Raw genomic sequence first — 19,540 nt, forward strand, 5'->3', positions numbered from 1 at the left:
AAGCCTCTGTTTGCCTTCTTTTTGGTCTAACTTTGGTGCCCAATAGTCAAGCTTTAAAAGGCTCAGTTCTATTTACTGGTTATGCGCAAGACGCAACACGCTGGACCAAAAGGTTGTGGCATTACAGGTAGTGTTCTGGATAAATCTGAGAGAAATCAAGTCGTATCTTTGTAGAAAAAGAAAAGTTTTCTTGAAATTCCATGGCATTTGTGAACTTTTGCCTGCAAAATTTACTGAGCAAATCAATTCTTATCATGTGCTATGCAGTTCATGAGGTAACTTCTATAGGAATATCATCTTCTGTCACTCTCCTTTTGCTTGTTTCTCTTGTTCTTTTATGCTGCACATATTCATTCCATTGGGGTGAAGAGAAAAAAGGACCAAGAAGAAAGACATAACGTCCCAAATATTTGATATCTTATCATAGAAGGTGATGAATCATTACTGATGATAGTGTTTTTATAATCTTAGTGGTGTATTATTTGTGTCACTAGAGTTTTGAAATTAGTCTTATTTTGGTTTGGAGATGGATGATTGGAGTTAGTTTCAGCTGGTTTGGTTTTTGGGCAATTGCATGAGATGTTTTGTTATCATTTTGCCTATTTCAGATGATACTTGTGACTTGATTCTTGTAGGCCTTTGGGATATCGAATGTCTTATTGCCTCCTTCTGCATCTCAGGTAGAGCTTTTCTTCGTAGTTGCCGTATTTTGGGCATTCTCTCCGGTATTCACAATGATTTTACTTTTACATTTCCTCAAGAGAGAGCAATGCTGAGCAAGAAATGATAGTCAAATATGTAGATTAAATACACATAATGTATTTTGTGGCTAGAACCAGAATATAAATGGTTTTACATTTTTGTGATTAAGGACACTGGTGATTCTCATAACAGTTTCACATTAATCTTTCAAATAAATTTTCATAACAGTTCCATTTTTCGGTAAGGTTTTATAATTATCTTCGTGTGAAATGCCTTTAAAAATGATTTTATAAATTTTTAGAAAAAACTTTCCACACAAATCGTTGAGAAGAAAATCTATCTTATCCACTCGCTCTTTCTCATCCCAGAAGTCCCACAAACCCGTTTTGAAAAATGTCGTCAGCTTCTTGTTCCTCCGCCGTGGCGGTATCCGCCGCAGCCACCGCTTCCTCCACCGCTACCTTTAATCCATTACTCTTTTCCCACTCCAACTTCCGGCTCTTCTATCGCTTCACACCAAAATCTTTCAAACTCGTTGCTAATTGCCCTAATCCACTGATCCTCCATTCAAATATCCGTCGCCACCGCTTCTTCTGCGCCGCCGAAACCGAAGCTAGTTCTGCCGATGAAGAAATCCAGGCATCACTAGAAGAAGAAGAAGAAGTAGAAGAAGAAGAAGAAGAAGAAGTAGAGGAAGAAGACGCAGATGAAAAACAGACGACACAAGCGAGTGGTGAAGAAGGGAGGCTTTACGTTGGTAATTTACCTTACACAATCACTTCCTCTGAGCTCTCTCAGCTTTTTGGAGAAGCTGGCAATGTCGTCGATGTTCAGGTTCATTCTCTTAACCTTCATGAGATTCTAACAATCGATTTGGAGAGAGTTAAGCAAAATAAGGCTGAAGATTGTCTAATTGTTGCAGATTGTTTATGATAAAGTTACTGATAGAAGCAGAGGATTTGGATTTGTAACCATGGGAACCATTGAAGAAGCTAAGGAAGCGATTCAGATGTTTAACAGCTCTGTAAGTTTACATCATTGATCAACGATGAGTCAGTTTCAGAATGTTTCTCATCTCTTGTGTGTGTATGTTGAGTTTGTAGCAAATTGGTGGTAGAACGGTGAAAGTGAACCTCCCGGAGGTGCCGAGAGGTGGAGAAAGAGAAGTAATGAGAACCAAAATCCGTGATAATAACCGAAGTTATGTTGATAGTCCTCATAAGATATATGCAGGAAACCTTGGTTGGAATCTAACTTCACAAGGTCTAAAAGATGCATTTGGTGATCAACCTGGTGTGCTTGGTGCTAAAGTTATCTATGAAAGAAATACTGGGAGGTCTCGGGGATTTGGTTTCATCTCTTTTGAGTCAGCGGAAGATGTTCAGTCTGCTTTGGCTACCATGAATGGCGTGGTAAGGCTTCTTCTCCCTCCTTGTTTGGTTGGTTGATTTGGGTTTAAGACTCGCTAGTTTTGGTTTTTAGGAAGTTGAAGGACGAGCGCTGAGGCTAAATTTGGCTTCAGAGAGAGAGAGACCCACTGTGTCTCCTCCGTCTGTAGAAGAAGGAGAAACCAAAGATGTCAGTCTAGAGAGTAGCGAGGTGCTTTCGAATGTTAGTACATGAAGAAAGCAATGGCACAATAGATTCCAGTTTCAGACTGATCAGCTCGAGGGCCAGAAATGAAAATTTTGTTGTCTTTATAAATGTGTTGTTGTATTCTACTGAGGCTGAAGAAGAAGACAAGATATGAGATAGAAAACAAGAGATTGTTTGTAATTTTTATTGAGAATGCTTTTAATCCATAAATGGTGTAATGTAACATATCTTGATTCCGATAAACGCGAATTTATGTCATGATTACCGGCTGCTAGTCGGTCTCGTGGTGACCAGAAAGCAGAGCATCTGCAGCAGAATCCAAGTCCTGAGGGAAGAAAACTCTGCAGATATAGAAACAATCCATCAGGACAAAACCTTTACATAAGAACAGTTCTTGGATCTCCTCTTTAAATGTCATTTTCTGTGACTGATCTAGAAATGATGTAAAACCGACATGAAGAGAAAACATGCCTGCAAGTGTTGTGGTACAAGGTTGAGCTAACTTGATTTATATCACCAAGTCCTTTATAGCCAGCTACCACCTCAAGAACTTGCCTGGAGAACAAAAAGGTTGTCTAAGAAGCGTTCCAAAGACAGTATACTGTACATGTTTGGATTTGGCAAGGGTTTCTCAAAGCTAGACTCACCGAACTAAACAAGGCTCGTTTCGGCCTTTGACAAGGGATTCTTGATCATACTTCTCTTTTTTCTTGGAAGGCCAAGTCGACTTTACAAACTTGATTCCAGCGTGTGTGTTCTTGATATCACAATATGGAGAGTCGGTTTCGATCATCATCCTCTCTATCGGTATTCCTTTCATTACATCAAGATTCTCAGCTGTTTTCAACGAGCAGCCGTTCACACCTGCAAAATAGAATCACATCAGCAAAACAAAAGACCAGAACACTAATTCAAGATTTCAAGGTATTCTTAACAAATAGTGGAAGTTTTTACCAAGGTACATTTTATCGAAAGAGAGAAGCTTATCGCGGTCCAATGCACTACCAGTAAATGAATGAGCAACTCCTCCAGGGAACCTGATAGTGAATCATGGACAATCGATTAAGATGACTAAAAAAGCAATCCAGGAAGTTTATCTAAATCCAACTCGAGAAAACATTAGGCTGCATGTTCACCTATTCTTGTTTCTCTCAACAATTTCACAGAAATCTTCAGCAGCTGCTCGCATGTGTAGAAACATTGGCAACTTTGTAGCATATGCTAGTTCGAATTGCTTCTCAAAGTACCTTTCTCAACAAAGAAAACATATGAAGATAATGTAAATAGAGAAAGAAAAGAAAACAATATAAACATGCGAAAATACAATTTTTATGATCAAACTTACTTCTTCTGGATATCAACTGGACAGAATTGAAGCCTATCATAATCCAATCCACATTCACCAATTGCTACCACCTTAATTAATCATAACGAACAAGAGTGTTCCGTGAATGGTTTTGATTGCGATCAACACGAAAGCGATATGAAACCTACATCAATTCAAAGTATCTACTAGAGCAGAAGAAATAGTACCTTCCCTTTCTGCATTCCTTCTTTGGCCAATGAAAAAAGAGCCTGATAATGCTTTTCTGGATCACCAGTCTCTTCAAACTCCTGATTGATAAACACAAAAATGACATTAAAGAACAATCCAAACAGAAGACTATAATTTAGATTTCAAGAAACTCGAGAGAATTTAAAGCAAAAAACTGACATTGCATCTAGTTGGATGAACACCAACAGTGCAAAACAGCCTACCTGCAAAAATGTACAATCACTAATCAAAAACTTTAAAAGACTAAAACTTTCTGAGAAAAAAGATCTGTAAAACAAACAAACCATCAGTTTCTGCAATTGCAAGAGCTTCCCTTGATTCTTCCAATGACCCACCAGTTACCTGTTCAAGAAAATTGGAATCTGAATTACTCAAATTCTGTCATTTGTAATCATTCAAACAAAAAGAATCGATAAGAGTGACTCAACTATGATTCTATCGACTCCAGCAGACCAAGCCCGGTTCAAGACAGTGGCAATATCGGGAACATGACACTTCTTCCCATGGTAAAGTCCCTTGAACATCCCATCTGTTTTAAGTAGACAAAAATCATTTGATCAGAGAAGGATATGTTCACAAAGTGTTTGTGGAAATGCCTCAACTAACCTGTGAAGTTAACTGCTATGTCTGATCTTTAAACAAACACATCAGAAGAAACACATCAGATAGGTTACATAGAATCTTTGTACATTAGAAAGAAGAGAATCAATCGAGGAGTAATTCACAAATTTTGGCTTGCCTATCATTTTCAACGACGCCATTACCGAGAGAAAGTGAAACAATGGCACACAACACAACAAAACTTTTTTCTCCTTGCGCTGGATTTTGTATTATCATCAATGGACAATGGGCTTTTCCCACGGCCCAGTTATTTAAGTCAATATTGTCTGATATCAAAGACGGTCAAATTAAGCTGATTGTCAAATAATCCAAATGAAATTCATGGAGAATTTCGTTCTTGCGTTTCGTAATGAAACAAATAAATGTGATGCTCGCATTATATATACACAGAGTTTAACCAACCAAAACATTACAAAAAGATTAAAGATAAAAATTAAAAAAAAAAACAATTTCCAAAACATAGATATGCTCATGCATAGACCAAGGGAACCTCAAAAAAAAAAAAGATTTAGCGAAGTAGCCGGCGGTTCACAGTCGGAGGTGGCGGTGACTGAGCTTGAACCGGAGTAGCTTGACGGGGGGAACCTCCACCTCCACCACCATTACTCTCCCAAGGCTTAACAGTGAACAACACAACTAAAACCACAATAATGAGCAATAGCAAAATGGCGAAGCAAGTCCACTTCCGTGTGTTCTTCTGATAAAACCGTGCCTTAACAAGCCGGTCGGCACCAGACCGAACAAGCGAGTTAGCTCGTTTGACGTTGCCTTCAATGTCGTCAAGCTGTGCACCCTGATGCTCAACCAACACAGCCATATCAAGAAACACTTGGTGCAACTCATTCAAGCTCTTCTCAATGTCTTTAACTGCGTCGTGCCTCTCTTGTATCTCGTTGATAGTGTCCAAAATCCTACCACGACCTTGTTCTTGTATCGCTTTCTGCAAAAATGTTTCACTTTCACCTACAATACAATTCCAATTTATATCATCAATATCATGATTTAACCATAATCAATCGCAATTACTATAAACCAATTATTTCTTATAACTAATTTTTTAGTTAACAACTTGCGCTATTTTCTTGCTCTTTAACGTTTAGAATTTGAATTTTGAAATTAACCAACAAATATATTTTAAGAAAGAATTGGAGAAAAAATAATCACCTGTGGAGATGAGACGATCGACGGTAGCTTCGTCGGGATATTCACCGGTGACGGTGAAGTACCTTCTCCCAATCGTCTCTTTGTACTCCTCCGTGATTGTCTCTCTCACTCGATTAAAATTTTCCATGTCATCTTTTAGCTTCTTCCTCAAACCGTTAACCACCGAAATCCTTTGGCGGTCCGACGACGAACCCGGTCCACTTTCCGGTAAACTCCGGTTGACTTCATTAGCCCGATCTAAAGCCTCGAGGTTCCCTTGCACGCGCCTCGCGGTCTTGAGCGCCGCCGTCACGTCAGTTTCCATCTTCTCCATCAGCTCTTTCACCGCCATAGCGTTATGAAGCGTCTTGCTCTGTTCGTGGCTCGATTGGAGATTGCGACGGAGACGATCAAGCTCTTTAAGGTCTTCGTTCACCACCTCCACGTCGAGATAGAACTTGTCGAGGTTGTTACCACCTTTGCAACTTCCGCCGGAGAATTTCGCTTTTGGCATCTCGATGTTGTGTGAGTGCGGTGGCGATGAATCGTCCGCGACGGAGCGGTTAAACGAGCGGGAGAGAAGATCGTTCATGGCTTAAGAGATACGAGAGATCTTCGATTTTGAAAGTTCAAAGGAATTGAGAGAAAAAAAAAGATCTTTGATCAAAATCTGTTTGTTACAATTGTATTTATATTGACGAGTCAAACCGAAAAAAAAAAGGAAAAAAAATTAACATTAAATCGGGAAAAAAAGGAAAGGAAAAGTCTGGTTAAAACGCGGTTTTGAAATTAAAAGGTTGCTTCGTCTGTCAATGAAGTATTACCTAACCGGGTTTTTAGTGAGGGAACCGAAACACGTGTGCTCAACAAATCCGTTTAACCAAAACAATTTTGTTGGGTTAACTAAACCACGTCAAGTAAGTGTGCTGACTCGGTCAAATTTCATGACCTAGTCTAACAAAAATTATGCAATTTATTGGTGGGTTTGATTTTTTGAACCGGTCGGTTTATTTAAGTTAATTGAATAGCTGAAGCAAAACCATACAAGAATTTCTTGGAAAGTGGTTAAGGCTAGGATGAATATGATGTATTGAAATTAGGCAAAGTGGAAGATTTTAGAATTCATATTAGTCGCCGGGGACAATTAAGACACAGGTTTGAATTCGTCGATGTCCATTTCTAATATTTTAATGCTAAGTTTCTTGTGGTGTTGATATATAATAATCTTTTGTCTATCCATTTGGTAGTTTTTTTTTGTTTCTTCTCCATTTTGTCTTTGAAGTAATAGTTTTGGAATTGGACAGAATTAAAATTAACAGGTAAAAACTGAACCAAAACAAACCTGTTTATATCGTATAAACCTGTTTTTTTTGGGTCAACAACCACCTATATTATGCAAATTTATACGCTAATGGTGACGTACGACAGCACTAAATGTCATCCGGCCTGTCCCGGTCCAAAGTTTAATATTAAACCGATTAGTTAATTTTTTAGAACTGAAATATTTTTTAACTTGTTTATTTATTAGATAAAAAAAAGGGAGACTCACAAAAATGCCCCTTTTTCAATACCCCTTTTCAAAAATGCCCCCTTTGGATGTCCATTTTTAAAAATACCCCTTTTATGTACAAAATGACTAAATTACCCTTCTTTTAATAAAAAATATCATAAATATATAAGGAAATATAACAAAATTAGGTCCACAAAATACAAAATATTTTTTGGCGGGAAAATTGCTCCCCCAATTTTTCCCGCCAAAACACTTGTAAAAATTTGTAAAACCTTTAAAATACCTTGTAAAATTTTCCCGTAAAATTTTTTCCCGCCAAAAAATTTTCCCGCCAAAAAATTTTTTTTGCGGGAAAAGTGATTCCGCAATTTTTTTGGCGTTAAATTTTTGGCGGGAAAATTTTTCCCGCCAAAAATTTACAAGGTATTTTAAAAGTTTTTTACAAGGTATTTATAAGGTTTTACAATGTATTTTAAAAGGTTTTACAACGTATTTACAAGGTATTTATAAGATATTATAAGATTTTACAAGCTATTTTATAAGGTTTTTACAAGTTATAAGGTTTTACAAGTTTTTTATAAGGTTTTACAAGTTATAAATACCTTATAATACCTTAAAGTACCTTGTAAAACCTTTTAAAATACATTGTAAAACCTTACAAAACACTTGTAAATACCTTGTAAAAAACCTTTAAAATACCTTGTAAATTTTTCCCGCCAAAAATTTTCCCGCCAAAAAAATTTCGCAAAAGAAATTGCGGAATCACTTTTCCCGCAAAAAAAATTTTTTGGCGGGAAAATTTTTTGGCGGGAAAAATTTTTACGGGAAAATTTTACAAGGTTTTTTAAAGGTTTTTACAAGTATTTTGGCGGGAAAATTGCGGGATCACTTTTCCCGCCAAAAAATATTTTGTATTTTGTGGACCTAATTTTGTTTCAAATAAGGGTAAAATGGTCATTAAAAATTAAAAGAGGGCAAACTTAAAAATGGACTCTCAAAGGGGGCATTTTTGAAAAGGGGTATTGAAAAAGGGGCATTTTTAACAATTTCTCTAAAAAAAATTATATTGGGTTTCAAATTTAGTCATGATAGAGATACATATGAAATGTATCGATCGGATTAACCTAATTCTATTGATTTTTTTTTCATACTTATTCCCAAAAATAAAATACGGATCCTTAGTACAAAGATAAACGCCAAAATAAAATATGTTAATAAATTCGAAAAAATATTTGTATTTTTTATTACTATATTAAACTATTAATCTAGTTTATTGGATTTTAATCACCCTAAAACCCATCACCCAATCTTAAACCATTTGATCGATTCCAATTCCACCGACACGCGAAGGAGACGAAGACGCAGCGATGGGAAAAACTTCGGGAGCGAAACAGGCGACAGTGGTGGTCGCAGCGTTGGCGTTAGGATGGTTAGCCATAGAGATCGCTTTCAAGCCTTTCCTCGACACATTCCGTTCCTCAATCGACAAATCTGACCCGTCCAAAGACCCCGATGACTTCGACACCGCCGCTAAGGCAACCACATCCAAAGAGAGTTTATAAAATTAGGGTTTTGTCAGATTAAAGAGATTTGCTGAATTCAATCCATATATGTTCCAATTTCATGTAATTGATGGACCCGAAGCACTTTCTTTTGAGTCATGATCGTTGTTTCACTAGTCAGTTTTTGGAAAATTCTGCTATATTGAATCTATTATTATTGTTCAATCGCATAACGAGAAGGCCTTAATCTAACCAATACTCTCATACATGTTTTGTTATACAGTTTCGTATTTGTATAAAGTTTCGAGCTGAATTATTAAGGTGGAAGAAGAAGAAACTATGAATCCAGTAAGGACTTAAATTGTTTTTAAGGTATGATTTGATAACACATTTCTTCATAAGATATCAAACTTGTTAATTACAAGATTGCTTTAGATTGGTAATCTTATTATAGATAAAGCATCTTAACGAAATAAGTAAAGGACGACGACTGACTTTATCATATAAGAAAACACCAAGAAAATTTACTTGTAGTCTCTAATGGAAGACTTAGTTAGAAGTTAGAACTGACAGTTCATTGTTTGAATATTTATTCCACAATTCAGGAAAAATATCAAAACCTGAAAATTACATGATAATTGCTTCAGATGGTAGCTAGCTTTTCAATGATTATTGCCCGATTAGATATTTTCATTGACATTTAGGATTCAGAAGATTTCTTTCATCATTATCAGTTTGTTTATTGCAAGAGTTTTTCAATACATTTATCTTCATCGGTGAAAGTCTATATCTTGAAAGTCATGGTGAGATCAACTTACAAGACTTATATGGGCCAAATTGTATGACTATCATGTTAAAGCTGAAAGCAATTGGTTCCTTTACAAGCTATGCCAAAACAAAATTCAATGTCTCAGTCGAACGTATAGGCTGATTTCTCTGTAATTTCCATGAAAGATAGATAAACTCTTACCACAATTCACTGCATATCAAAAGTTGTCAATTTATGCTCAAGTCTAAACCATTCAGGTTACACAGTATATCAAATGCTTTGATTCGCATTTTCTTTTACTATATTTTGTCCACTACACACAATGATTAAAAAATGAGAATGGACCTATCTTTCAGAGCATTTATTTATTAGTATTATTTTATAAAATTATTATGTTTTAAAGAAAGAGACTTTGAAGAAGACGACTTAGCAAAGACCAAAACCAAGAAATTACATAGGAACAAGCCAAGAAGGTACTTACAGAATTTATTTTGCTTGTAATATATTACAACCTCTGAAACATCATCTTTCTTGCAAACTCTACTCGATCTCCAATCATGGAAGATTGTCGATTCGAGACGAGTGAGTTACAAGCGTCGTTGATGATGTCGACACCGTTATTTACCGATTCTTGGAGTTCATGCAACGCCGCCAATTGCGATGGCAGTATAAAGATCCAGCTCATCGCCGGAATTACGTACGTTGCTATACCGGCGGTGCCGATGATTCAGTTGGGGGATCTTGTGGGCTTGCCAGTCGCCGGAGATTTTCTTTTCCCCGGCTTATCCTCCGATGAGCATCTGCCTATGGTCGACGCTGCCATACTTAATCTCTTTTTTCAATTAAAGGTTTGTTTTCTCTTCCTCTGTTTTTTTTTTTTAATTGGATGCAATTTAACCTATTTATTATCTTCAAGACATTTGGATATTTGGTGTTCAATTAATACCTACCTTTACATAAAAATATAAATTCATTAAATGCTATTATGGGAAATTCTTTCACAAATGAAATTTTTTAAAGACTAAAATTCCATATCAATTAGTAGATTTATTCGCTTGGATTTGCGAATAACGGATTTTACTTACTAAATTAACTTTACGTATTAGTACCTTTTTAGTAGAACAAAAGATGGCAGCACCATTACTGTTTTTTTATTTAGAAATCTCAGTCTTCTGAATTTTGATGAATTATTATAATAGGCAATAGACAATAGAAAAATAAATAAATATTATTTTCTCATAAGAAAGCCTAAAAAGATTCGTGGATACAATTATTCCAAATCCACCATTTAGAATATTTAATTGTCGTGACCTTTGGGCTTTGGATATCATAAGCAAGTCAATTGAATTTTGGTTGTATGCCATCACGTCCGCCCGCCCAAGTGATTTTAAAATTTACTAATTGGTGAGTGAAATGTCATTGGTATTTTTGACACGACAAAAAAAATGTTAATGGAATTGGTAGCTTTACGCTTTATGCTTTAACACACCTTGGCGAAGTTTTTAAATGTGCGCTTACAATGTTTTTAACCCCATGGTTATTGCGTCAGCATCATGTTTTTTTTCTTCCCGTTTTTCAGCGAATACTTTTAGTTTTTGTTTTGTCTCTAAGGATATGAAGTTCTTTCTTGGTTTTAATATGAAGTATCTTGAATAAAAACATGGGATTATTGTTGATTTTGCCCTTTTTTACCAAAATCTTTTGAAAATGCCATTTTTGCAAAAATCTTATGGATTTGTCATTTTTTAACACTTAAAAATGTACGTATTTCGGATTTTTTTTGGTAAAAATACGTAGTTTATACAAAATACTAAACCCTAAGAACAACCACAACCGACTAAACCCAAACATAACGAATAAAACGCATGTTTCCATAGCCTGAAAAAAGGTAAAATCCATAAACTATTCAAAAAATGGCAAAATCCACAAATGCCATCACAAAAAATGGTAAATCCATAATTGATTCTAAAAACATCCGTTCCTATTGTTATTTATAGCAAAACTAGAACTGACCATAAACGGAGATATAAGTTATGAAAATAGTAAATCTAAAGGGGTGTCTTAACTGGTTTTTTATTCGATTTTGGTTAAACCAAGTAATTGGCAAATTAGTCTCTAAATCAGTTTACATTATTAGAGGAAATTGTTCAATCAAAAGGAAGGTCATCTTTAATCAGTTTGGTACTTGTTAATCTTGATTAGTCAACCGATTTACCGTGATGGCATTAACGTGCAGATCAAGGAAGTATTGGAATTGGAATTGGTAGGAAGAAAGCTGGTGGTGATAACCGGCCATTCAACCGGCGGCGCAGTGGCCGCTCTCACCGCACTTTGGCTTCTATCTCAAACTTCTCTGCCGTCATTCCGCGTTTTTTGCATCACCTTTGGCTCTCCTCTGCTCGGAAACCAATCTCTCTCTACCTCAATTTCACGATCACGTTTAGCACATAACTTCTGCCACGTGGTTTCCATCCACGACCTCATTCCTAGAAGCAGCAATGAACAATTCTGGCCCTTTGGAACTTTTCTCTTCTGTTCCGACAATGGAGGTGTCTGTCTAGACAACGCTGATTCTGTTCGTCGGATGTTTCATATCCTCAACGCCACGGGAACTCCAAACATCGAGGAACATCAGAGGTACGGACACTATGTGTTCACACTTTCTCACATGTTTCTTAAATCTAGAAGCTTTCTTGGTGGGAATATCCCCGACAATAGCTACCAAGCTTGTGTTGCGTTAGCCGTTGAAGCTCTAGGTTTCTCTAATGATGACACAAGTGGTGTATTAGTCAAGGAATGTATAGAAACAGCTACAAGAATTGTTCGGGCTCCGATTCTGAGGTCAGCCGCATTAGCCAATGATCTTGCTAGTGTCTTGCCAGCAAGACTTGAGATTCAATGGTACAAAGATCGTTGCGACGCATCAGAAGAGGAGCTCGGTTACTACGATTTCTTCAAACGATATTCGTTGAAACGAGACTTTAAGGTGAACATGAGTCGCATAAGACTAGCTCAGTTTTGGGACAAAGTGGTTGAAATGGTGGAGACGAATGAGTTACCTTTTGATTTTCATCTAGGAAAGAAATGGGTTTACGCGTCTCAATTTTATCAACTCTTAGCCGAGCCACTCGACATTGCGAATTTCTACAAAAACAGAGATATAAAGAGTGGTGGACATTACTTGGATCAGGGGAATAGACCTAAAAGGTATGAGGTGATTGATAAATGGCAGAAAGGAGTTGCAAAGCCCGAGAAGTGTGAGAGAAGCATATACACGAGCACTACGCAAGATACTTGCTTTTGGGCTAAGCTTGAAGAAGTAAAAGAGTGTTTGGATGAGGTGATAAAAGAGAGTAGTGATGCGCAGAGGCGATCTTTGTTATGGGAAAAGATTGTTCGGTTTGAGAGATATGCGAATACATTGGTGAAGAAGAAGGAGGTTTCTAAGGATGTTAAGGCGAAGAATTCGAGTTATAGTGTGTGGGTGGAAAATCTGAGAGAGTTCAAGGTCAAAATGGGTTATGTAAATGAAATTGAGATGGTTGATGAGAGTGACGCAATGGAGACTTCGTAGGATTAATAGCAAATCTAATGTTTGATATATGCTATATAACAATCTGTATCATTGTTGTTCATCATGTTTATGCAAAAGACTTTCTGTTCTATTTTAAAACAATAATTATCATTAATGTTCAACAAGTTTCTGCAAGAGTTTCTTTTTTTGTGCAACCTGCAAGAGTTTCTAATGTAAATTTATTACTCTAAAAGCAACATTAGTGTGATGGTGATCTAATTTCTGCATATAGTATAAGGTAAGCTAAATTTCAGGAAATTTTGTAACAAATATATAGAAAAACGTAAGACTGCCAATATTCACATGATCCAAGAAGCTCTTTTCCCCATTCAGATTATCCTTTCCAAGCCCCCTTTTTCTGTGGGTAAATAATCAAATAAATTGAAGTCAAAGTAGACAAATAGAGACAGTCCTTGTTCTTCAAAACTTGTGCTTTCTTGTTTCACCTTCTCGTTCCATAGTTTCTATTCACAGACGATCGTTACGCATACCTTACATATATACCATTTTCATACTATATAATATGACTATCTATGATCCGTTATCTACAAGTTCTGTTTCTTAACGACTCTGGCCAAATCTTCACCGTCCTCGAGAATTTTATGCGAACAGAAAATGTTGCATTAATATAGATAACTCATTGTTTACTTTTTTTTTTAAAACAAAGTAATATATAGTTAATTTTACATTCTATTAAAGATAGACATATAGTAATCGTGCAGCGTCCATTAACTAAGCCGTACAAATAGCGCAATGTACACCCAATAACCCATCTCTCCAAAGAGGCCATAGGCTTCTTAGTTCGCTTCGAAACAATCTCCAAGAAGATCTATTTTCTTATTCATATCTTATGCTAAAAAACAAATACTAGTATTTAAAATATTTATCAAAGATTCAAACCCTTAACCCTGTCTCCCCCAAGAAGCAACAGTGAGTGCAACCTTACGAGGCATTTGCTCCCCAACACTTCCTCCACTTTCCAGCCTCCACGTGTCTCACCCTCTCCACATGCACTAACTCTCACACACACATTCATGCATGCGTATATAATACATTCTTAATCTGAGAGAGTAAGGAAGAGAGAGATATGGAGAGAGCAGAGGCCTTGACGTCATCGTTTATATGGCGGCCAAACGCAAACGCAAACACGGAGATAACGCCGAGTTGTCCAAGATGTGGATCCTCCAACACAAAGTTCTGTTACTACAACAACTATAGCCTAACTCAGCCTCGCTACTTTTGCAAAGGCTGCCGCAGATATTGGACCAAAGGTGGCTCCCTCCGCAATGTTCCTGTAGGTGGTGGCTGTCGCAAATCCCGCCGCCCCAAATCCTCCTCTGGTAACAACGCTAAAACCGGCCTAACCGCTAATTCTGGCAGCTCTGGTGGTGGTTCACCAAGTATAGATCTTGCTCTTGTTTACGCCAATTTCTTGAATCCAAAGACTGATGAATCTATACTACAAGAAAACTGCGATTTAGCTACAGTCACTACGGATTTTCTAGTTGATAATCCTACTGGCACTTCCATGGACCCTTCATGGAGTATGGACATCAATGATGGTCATCATCATGATCATTACAATAATCAGGTGGAACACATTGTGGAGGAATGTGGTTATAATGGCTTGCCTCCATTTCCTGGTGAAGAGCTTCTCTCTTTAGACACTAATGGTGTTTGGTCTGATGCTTTGTTGATTGGCCATAACCACGTAGATGTTGGTGTGACTCCGGCTCAGGCTGTACACGACCCGGTGGTTCATTTCGCTGATGAATCCAATGATTCCACCAACCTCTTGTTTGGAAGTTGGAGCCCTTTTGATTTCACGGCCGATGGATGATACTTATATTTGCATATAAATTTATGAATTTGTGTTATTGTACCTATCATACAAATGATATACACAATTATATGAAATCTTATAGATCATTTCATGTAATTAAGAAACTCGATAATTTAAGTACAAATTTAAGGGGTAACATGTATACGCTATATAGGATCATTATTTATTTTGGTTATTCAGTCGTTTTCAAGATTTCCTCAAGAATCACACGTGGAGGTCCTTGTCTTTGGATTCGATTGGGATTTGCTTCGTTACTTGAACTTGCACAATTCAGAGAAAGTGAGACGCACGTGTATCACGGGTGCACGTGTGAGAGCCTGTTAGTATCTCTGGCCTATGTGTTAGTGTGTAGATCCTTCTCCAAAAAGGGAGTGTCAGAGAAAGAGCATATTTGTTCCTACTTTTCTTTCAACTCCTTTCTACATGAAAAAAGACAAAATAAAAAAAGACTACACGTACGAACACATATATATATGCTGATATCAGTGATATGCATATATACAAATGTATTAACAATTGCATATCTTAGAGATATATGTGTACATAAGTACATTTATATTGATAAAATCAGATAATCTTATGAGATTAACATGTGATATATCACAAGAGTTGTTTTTTTTTTTGGGTTACGGATTTATAAATACAAGTTAGGCCGTTTACATGCGAAACCCAATTCTCTATGAATTAGAAATTTTCTTAGCTCTAAGAGCATCTCCAATGTCCATCTCTACATTTTCCTCTATTTTAGAGAAAATTCTATTTAAGAGGGATACATTAGAGTAAAATCTCCTCTGAGCAAAATCTCCTCTAAAATAGAGTTACTCTAAAATAGAAGAGAGAGACAATGTATGTAGAGTTTCTCTAAAATAGAGGAAAATATAGAGATGGACATTGGAGATGCTCTAAGCCTTGTATTCCTATTCATATTGACAACTGTTAGCGGTAAACCAAAAAAAATGATCTCTCAAGAACGAAGATAGACCCTCGCTACCATAACACCGCCACTGCAACAACATTTTAATGTCACAGTTCGTTGTGTCTAATTTTCTCAAAAGTTTAATAATTACATAATGTAGTTACTCCCTCCGTTTTAGTTTAGTTGTCGTTTTAGGACTTAAATTTTGTTTCGTAATAGTTGTCGTTTTAGGTTTTCAATGCAAATGTTTGGTGAAAATTTCAGTATTATCCCTATTGTTTTAATGTTTTGGCCAATGAAAAAATTTATAAGATATATTAATAAAGGATAAAACAGAAAATTTAATGCTTTCCTTAATTTGTGTGAGAAAACCTTAAACGACAACTAAAACGAAACGGAGGAAGTATAAAATTGTGTAAATATTACGGAAGCCTTCTTTTTGGTCAGAGTAATAGGAAACCTAAAAGATAATTAAATTGTCAAAAAGGAAAAAACGAGAATACTATAGATTTGGTGAACTAGAATGGAGGAAATTACGCAACTTGAGTTCAGAGGTAGGCAAAGAAGTTAACTTGGAAAGTTGTTTATCATCGAACTTCGTGTCACACACGTTCCCATAAATCTCCGCTTGATCCAAGAAATATAGTAAAGTATTACTATAGAAAACAGTTGTGCATTTGTAATTTGTTAAATTATTTTTTGAATTGCTTAGAACGAAATGGGTGGTGGATAATTTCGAACTACAGTATTCTGTATATAGATCTTAAACACTGCTCTTAGAGCATGATTATTGGTAGTATCTTAGAAATAAATTTTAAGAATATTTAAGTAATATATTTGTAAAAGTGATAGTTAAGATATAGTATTTTTGGGTTAAGATTTTTGTGTGATTAATGGTAGGTTCTTAACATGTGGTTCTTAGAAAAAAAAAATTAATACAAAAATAAAATTTATAATTATAGAAAATTTAATAATTGTTGCAAATTAAAAAAAATTAAAACATACATGAAATACAATTTATATGAAACACGCAATTCCATCTCATTTCTCCTCTCAATTCGTCGGATCAACAGCCTCAGAGCAGGATTTCGCCGTTTTGGTTTCGAGGAAAAGAGAGAGAGAGAGAAAGGTCGAGAGGGAAATAAAAAAAACGAAAGGTTTTTTTTTTGGCTTTGTTGTTTCTTCAAATTAATCAGAGCAAGACACGTGCTCATATCTAAAACTCATCAACAACATCTTAAATAAGATATACATCTTAGCATTTGATTGAACTATTCATTAAATTTAATAATTTTTTCCCCTAAGATATGTCTAAGATACCTCCTATAATCCTGCTCTTAGACTCTGATAAAGTAATTCAACCAGAACTGAAGATTTAATGTATCAATCATATATCAGGAAGGAAAGTTAAATACTGAGAGATATACTACGCATGACTTAGTTTATTGTATGCTTGTGAAGATAGCTGAAAAAAATCTCACAAAAAACACTGCGTATGTGATTTGGCTATGGGCCAGTTCGTTGTTGTTGAAACAGAGTTCCATAAGGCTTTTAGGTAGAACTAGGGATTCGTCATTAACAGACCAAGGACTTGTGTTGTCTAAATATGTAAAAAAAAAACTGCTTAAAGGATTTCTTGTAGTAAAGGTTTTGTCACTTGAAGATATCAAATCGTGATAACTATGGGGTATTTTTCAAGAATGTTAGCCTCATTATAGAGTGGAGTCTGATTGATCAGTTTTCGCACTAGTTCTTTTTATAAGACTGCAAGTGAAGAGAGCAACGAGAACCAATGACCCCAAAACAGGATTACGACATTCTTTGCTTTTCATGGTTATTGATTCCAATAAGCAAAGAATTATCCGAAAGACGTGACGGCTCAAAGATACATAAGATTAAGGAAAAATGGGAAAATTTGTATCTAAACAACTCTTTATAACTTATTTTTGTTTAATTTTTACGCAATGAGGTTTTTCGGTTTGTAATCATCTTTGTATGAAACTAATTATCCCTGTGATCAACCATAAATTATTAAACGCATCTTAGATAATTTCTCGGTTCCAAACCACAAGAGCAATTCATTGTTTTTTTATGTATGCTAATTGCATGCTCCAAACTGAACAATTTAATGTATTTTGTTATATATTAATGATTAAATAATTAATTGGTTAAACGAACTTTTAATTTAAATCCTAAAATATGAAGTTAATTTCAACAAAAAAAAATTATGTTTTGGCATGAAATAAGTTTTTTTTTTTTTTTTTGATAAAACTGAAATAAGCTTTGAAAAAACAAAGCAAAAATGGGGATCGAGTCAAACGTAACCACCGCCATGTAATCCAAGTCTTCGTGTCGACTTAACGTCCTTGTACATTTGAACATTACATGAAATCGAATTCAATAAATTAAAAGTTCTTAACCATACATTATACACTAGTCCTTCACGTTCACATTTATATGTGAACCTACTACATACACCATCAAAGAGATAAGTGCTTTTGTGGATGTATGTCACGCGCATGTATTTTCAAAACATTTAATTGAAAAACTTTGTCAACTGTGGATATTCTCTCCATAACGTTTTAACTACAACTGCAAGTTGTGGTCGAGCTAGGCTGGACCAATTTCGTAGTTTTTAACTCTTATTTAGATTACGACATGGTTGCTCGTAAGATCTGACTTTTAAATTCATGACAATTATTATATTCAACTAAGAATAACTATTCTTTAAAATATATACAAGTCCCTGATATATATAATGTGATATAGCCAAATAAAGTGAGAATGACGGTCAATACTCAGCTGCTGTTTTTAATTTTTCCTAATCGGGTCTAACTTTTTTTGGTGCTTAAATTATTCAGGATAACTGAAAAGATGTCACAATTTTTGTTTTTAACTAGGAAAACACTGTAACTGGACCACCACGGTTACTGCTCATGTGTGTTACACACTTTTATTCAATCTTAACATATGTTGTTGTTTTTTATGAGTACGTCAACTTTCTTCTAATATAGTATCCGATATTGAATGGTTTTCTCTTCTTCATTTTATATGTTTTGCATGTTTTCAAATTTATTTGTATCAAGTAACTGCGTAACTATATTTTGAAAGAATATGAAGACAAAAGATTTATTGTTGGAAGAATAAATTTTAATGTAATCCAAATGAATTTGATTTGAGGGATTATATTATTTATGTAAAACCTCAGGAATTTATATTGGACTTATATATAGACCGAAAATAATAATAAATTTCTCACGTAAAACGACAGTACTGTACTCATGTTCCCACCAAGACCATGTTCCCTGATTGCTAGAACCGAGGTGTGTAGATCATACAGAGATTCTTGCTATATAAAATTGCAATTACGTGCTTTGGATTCCTATATTCGTCTCCAAAAACAGAAATTTCTGAATGCAAAGATTATTTTGAAAACATTTTCTTAAGTTTGTATATTCATTATTTCAGCTTTCTTTGCCTTTGAAGTTTGATCTATGATCGATCTACCGATTATAAAATGTCTATATAATACTATAGATCAATTGTTAAATTAAACGCATGCAAAGAGTTTTCGTTAACAGTTTTACCAAGTTTAATATAAAATAATTTTAACCTGAATGATGATCTGAAAAATAAAAATGATTTCAGTATTCACGATGTGAGTGATGAATACATACAGAAGCACATAGTATGAAGGATTTTTGGTATCTACGAAATCAGAAAACAAATCTTAATTAAGAATTTCTTGAAATGGAAACTCATCGCCGAATGAAAGCATGACACATGTCATCGATGTATGGAATATATAA

The 19,540-nt window shown here is 35.5% G+C and overlaps 6 protein-coding genes across 7 annotated transcripts; 4 read left to right on the forward strand and 2 right to left on the reverse strand.

Moving 5' to 3' along the window:
• Positions 1–899: 899 nt before the first annotated feature.
• On the forward strand, positions 900–2,556 carry LOC9312209 (RNA-binding protein CP33, chloroplastic). The gene is made up of 4 exons (XM_002876095.2): positions 900–1,536; positions 1,625–1,726; positions 1,806–2,114; positions 2,185–2,556. The coding sequence occupies exons 1-4, from the start codon at positions 1,096–1,098 to the stop codon at positions 2,323–2,325; spliced, it is 993 nt and encodes a 330-aa protein (XP_002876141.1). The 5' UTR covers positions 900–1,095; the 3' UTR covers positions 2,326–2,556.
• Positions 2,455–4,658, reverse strand: LOC9312210 (putative deoxyribonuclease TATDN1). Its single transcript, XM_021024381.1, has 12 exons — positions 4,593–4,658; positions 4,460–4,480; positions 4,282–4,382; positions 4,138–4,195; positions 4,013–4,056; positions 3,832–3,912; positions 3,644–3,714; positions 3,435–3,545; positions 3,253–3,335; positions 2,946–3,162; positions 2,770–2,853; positions 2,455–2,639 (listed from the first exon to the last, which is right to left on the reverse strand). The coding sequence occupies exons 1-12, from the start codon at positions 4,612–4,614 to the stop codon at positions 2,570–2,572; spliced, it is 963 nt and encodes a 320-aa protein (XP_020880040.1). The 5' UTR covers positions 4,615–4,658; the 3' UTR covers positions 2,455–2,569.
• Positions 4,659–4,803: 145 nt separating this feature from the next.
• LOC9313929 (syntaxin-122) lies at positions 4,804–6,413 on the reverse strand. The gene is made up of 2 exons (XM_021024380.1): positions 5,639–6,413; positions 4,804–5,437 (listed from the first exon to the last, which is right to left on the reverse strand). The coding sequence occupies exons 1-2, from the start codon at positions 6,207–6,209 to the stop codon at positions 4,983–4,985; spliced, it is 1,026 nt and encodes a 341-aa protein (XP_020880039.1). The 5' UTR covers positions 6,210–6,413; the 3' UTR covers positions 4,804–4,982.
• Positions 6,414–8,439: 2,026 nt separating this feature from the next.
• Positions 8,440–8,862, forward strand: LOC9313930 (outer envelope membrane protein 7). Its single transcript, XM_002876096.2, has one exon. It carries the CDS (start codon positions 8,495–8,497, stop codon positions 8,687–8,689), a length of 195 nt encoding a protein of 64 aa, XP_002876142.1. The 5' UTR covers positions 8,440–8,494; the 3' UTR covers positions 8,690–8,862.
• Positions 8,863–9,434: 572 nt separating this feature from the next.
• Positions 9,435–13,107, forward strand: LOC9312211 (lipase-like PAD4). Of its 2 annotated transcripts, XM_021025299.1 has the most exons (3): positions 9,435–9,871; positions 9,963–10,246; positions 11,635–13,094. In XM_021025299.1, the coding sequence occupies exons 2-3, from the start codon at positions 10,001–10,003 to the stop codon at positions 12,970–12,972; spliced, it is 1,584 nt and encodes a 527-aa protein (XP_020880958.1). In that variant the 5' UTR covers positions 9,435–9,871; positions 9,963–10,000; the 3' UTR covers positions 12,973–13,094. The 2 variants fall into 2 exon arrangements, with proteins under 2 accessions (XP_020880958.1, XP_002876143.1); XM_002876097.2 differs by having other exon boundaries at positions 9,435–10,246; positions 11,635–13,107.
• Positions 13,108–13,180: 73 nt separating this feature from the next.
• LOC9312212 (dof zinc finger protein DOF3.5) lies at positions 13,181–15,178 on the forward strand. The gene has a single exon (XM_002876098.2). The coding sequence runs from the start codon at positions 14,060–14,062 to the stop codon at positions 14,810–14,812; it is 753 nt and encodes a 250-aa protein (XP_002876144.1). The 5' UTR covers positions 13,181–14,059; the 3' UTR covers positions 14,813–15,178.
• The last annotated feature ends 4,362 nt before the right edge of the window (positions 15,179–19,540 follow it).

Source organism: Arabidopsis lyrata (genome assembly GCF_000004255.2).
Source record: "Arabidopsis lyrata subsp. lyrata unplaced genomic scaffold ARALYscaffold_5, whole genome shotgun sequence".
NCBI classification, from domain to species: domain Eukaryota; kingdom Viridiplantae; phylum Streptophyta; class Magnoliopsida; order Brassicales; family Brassicaceae; genus Arabidopsis; species Arabidopsis lyrata.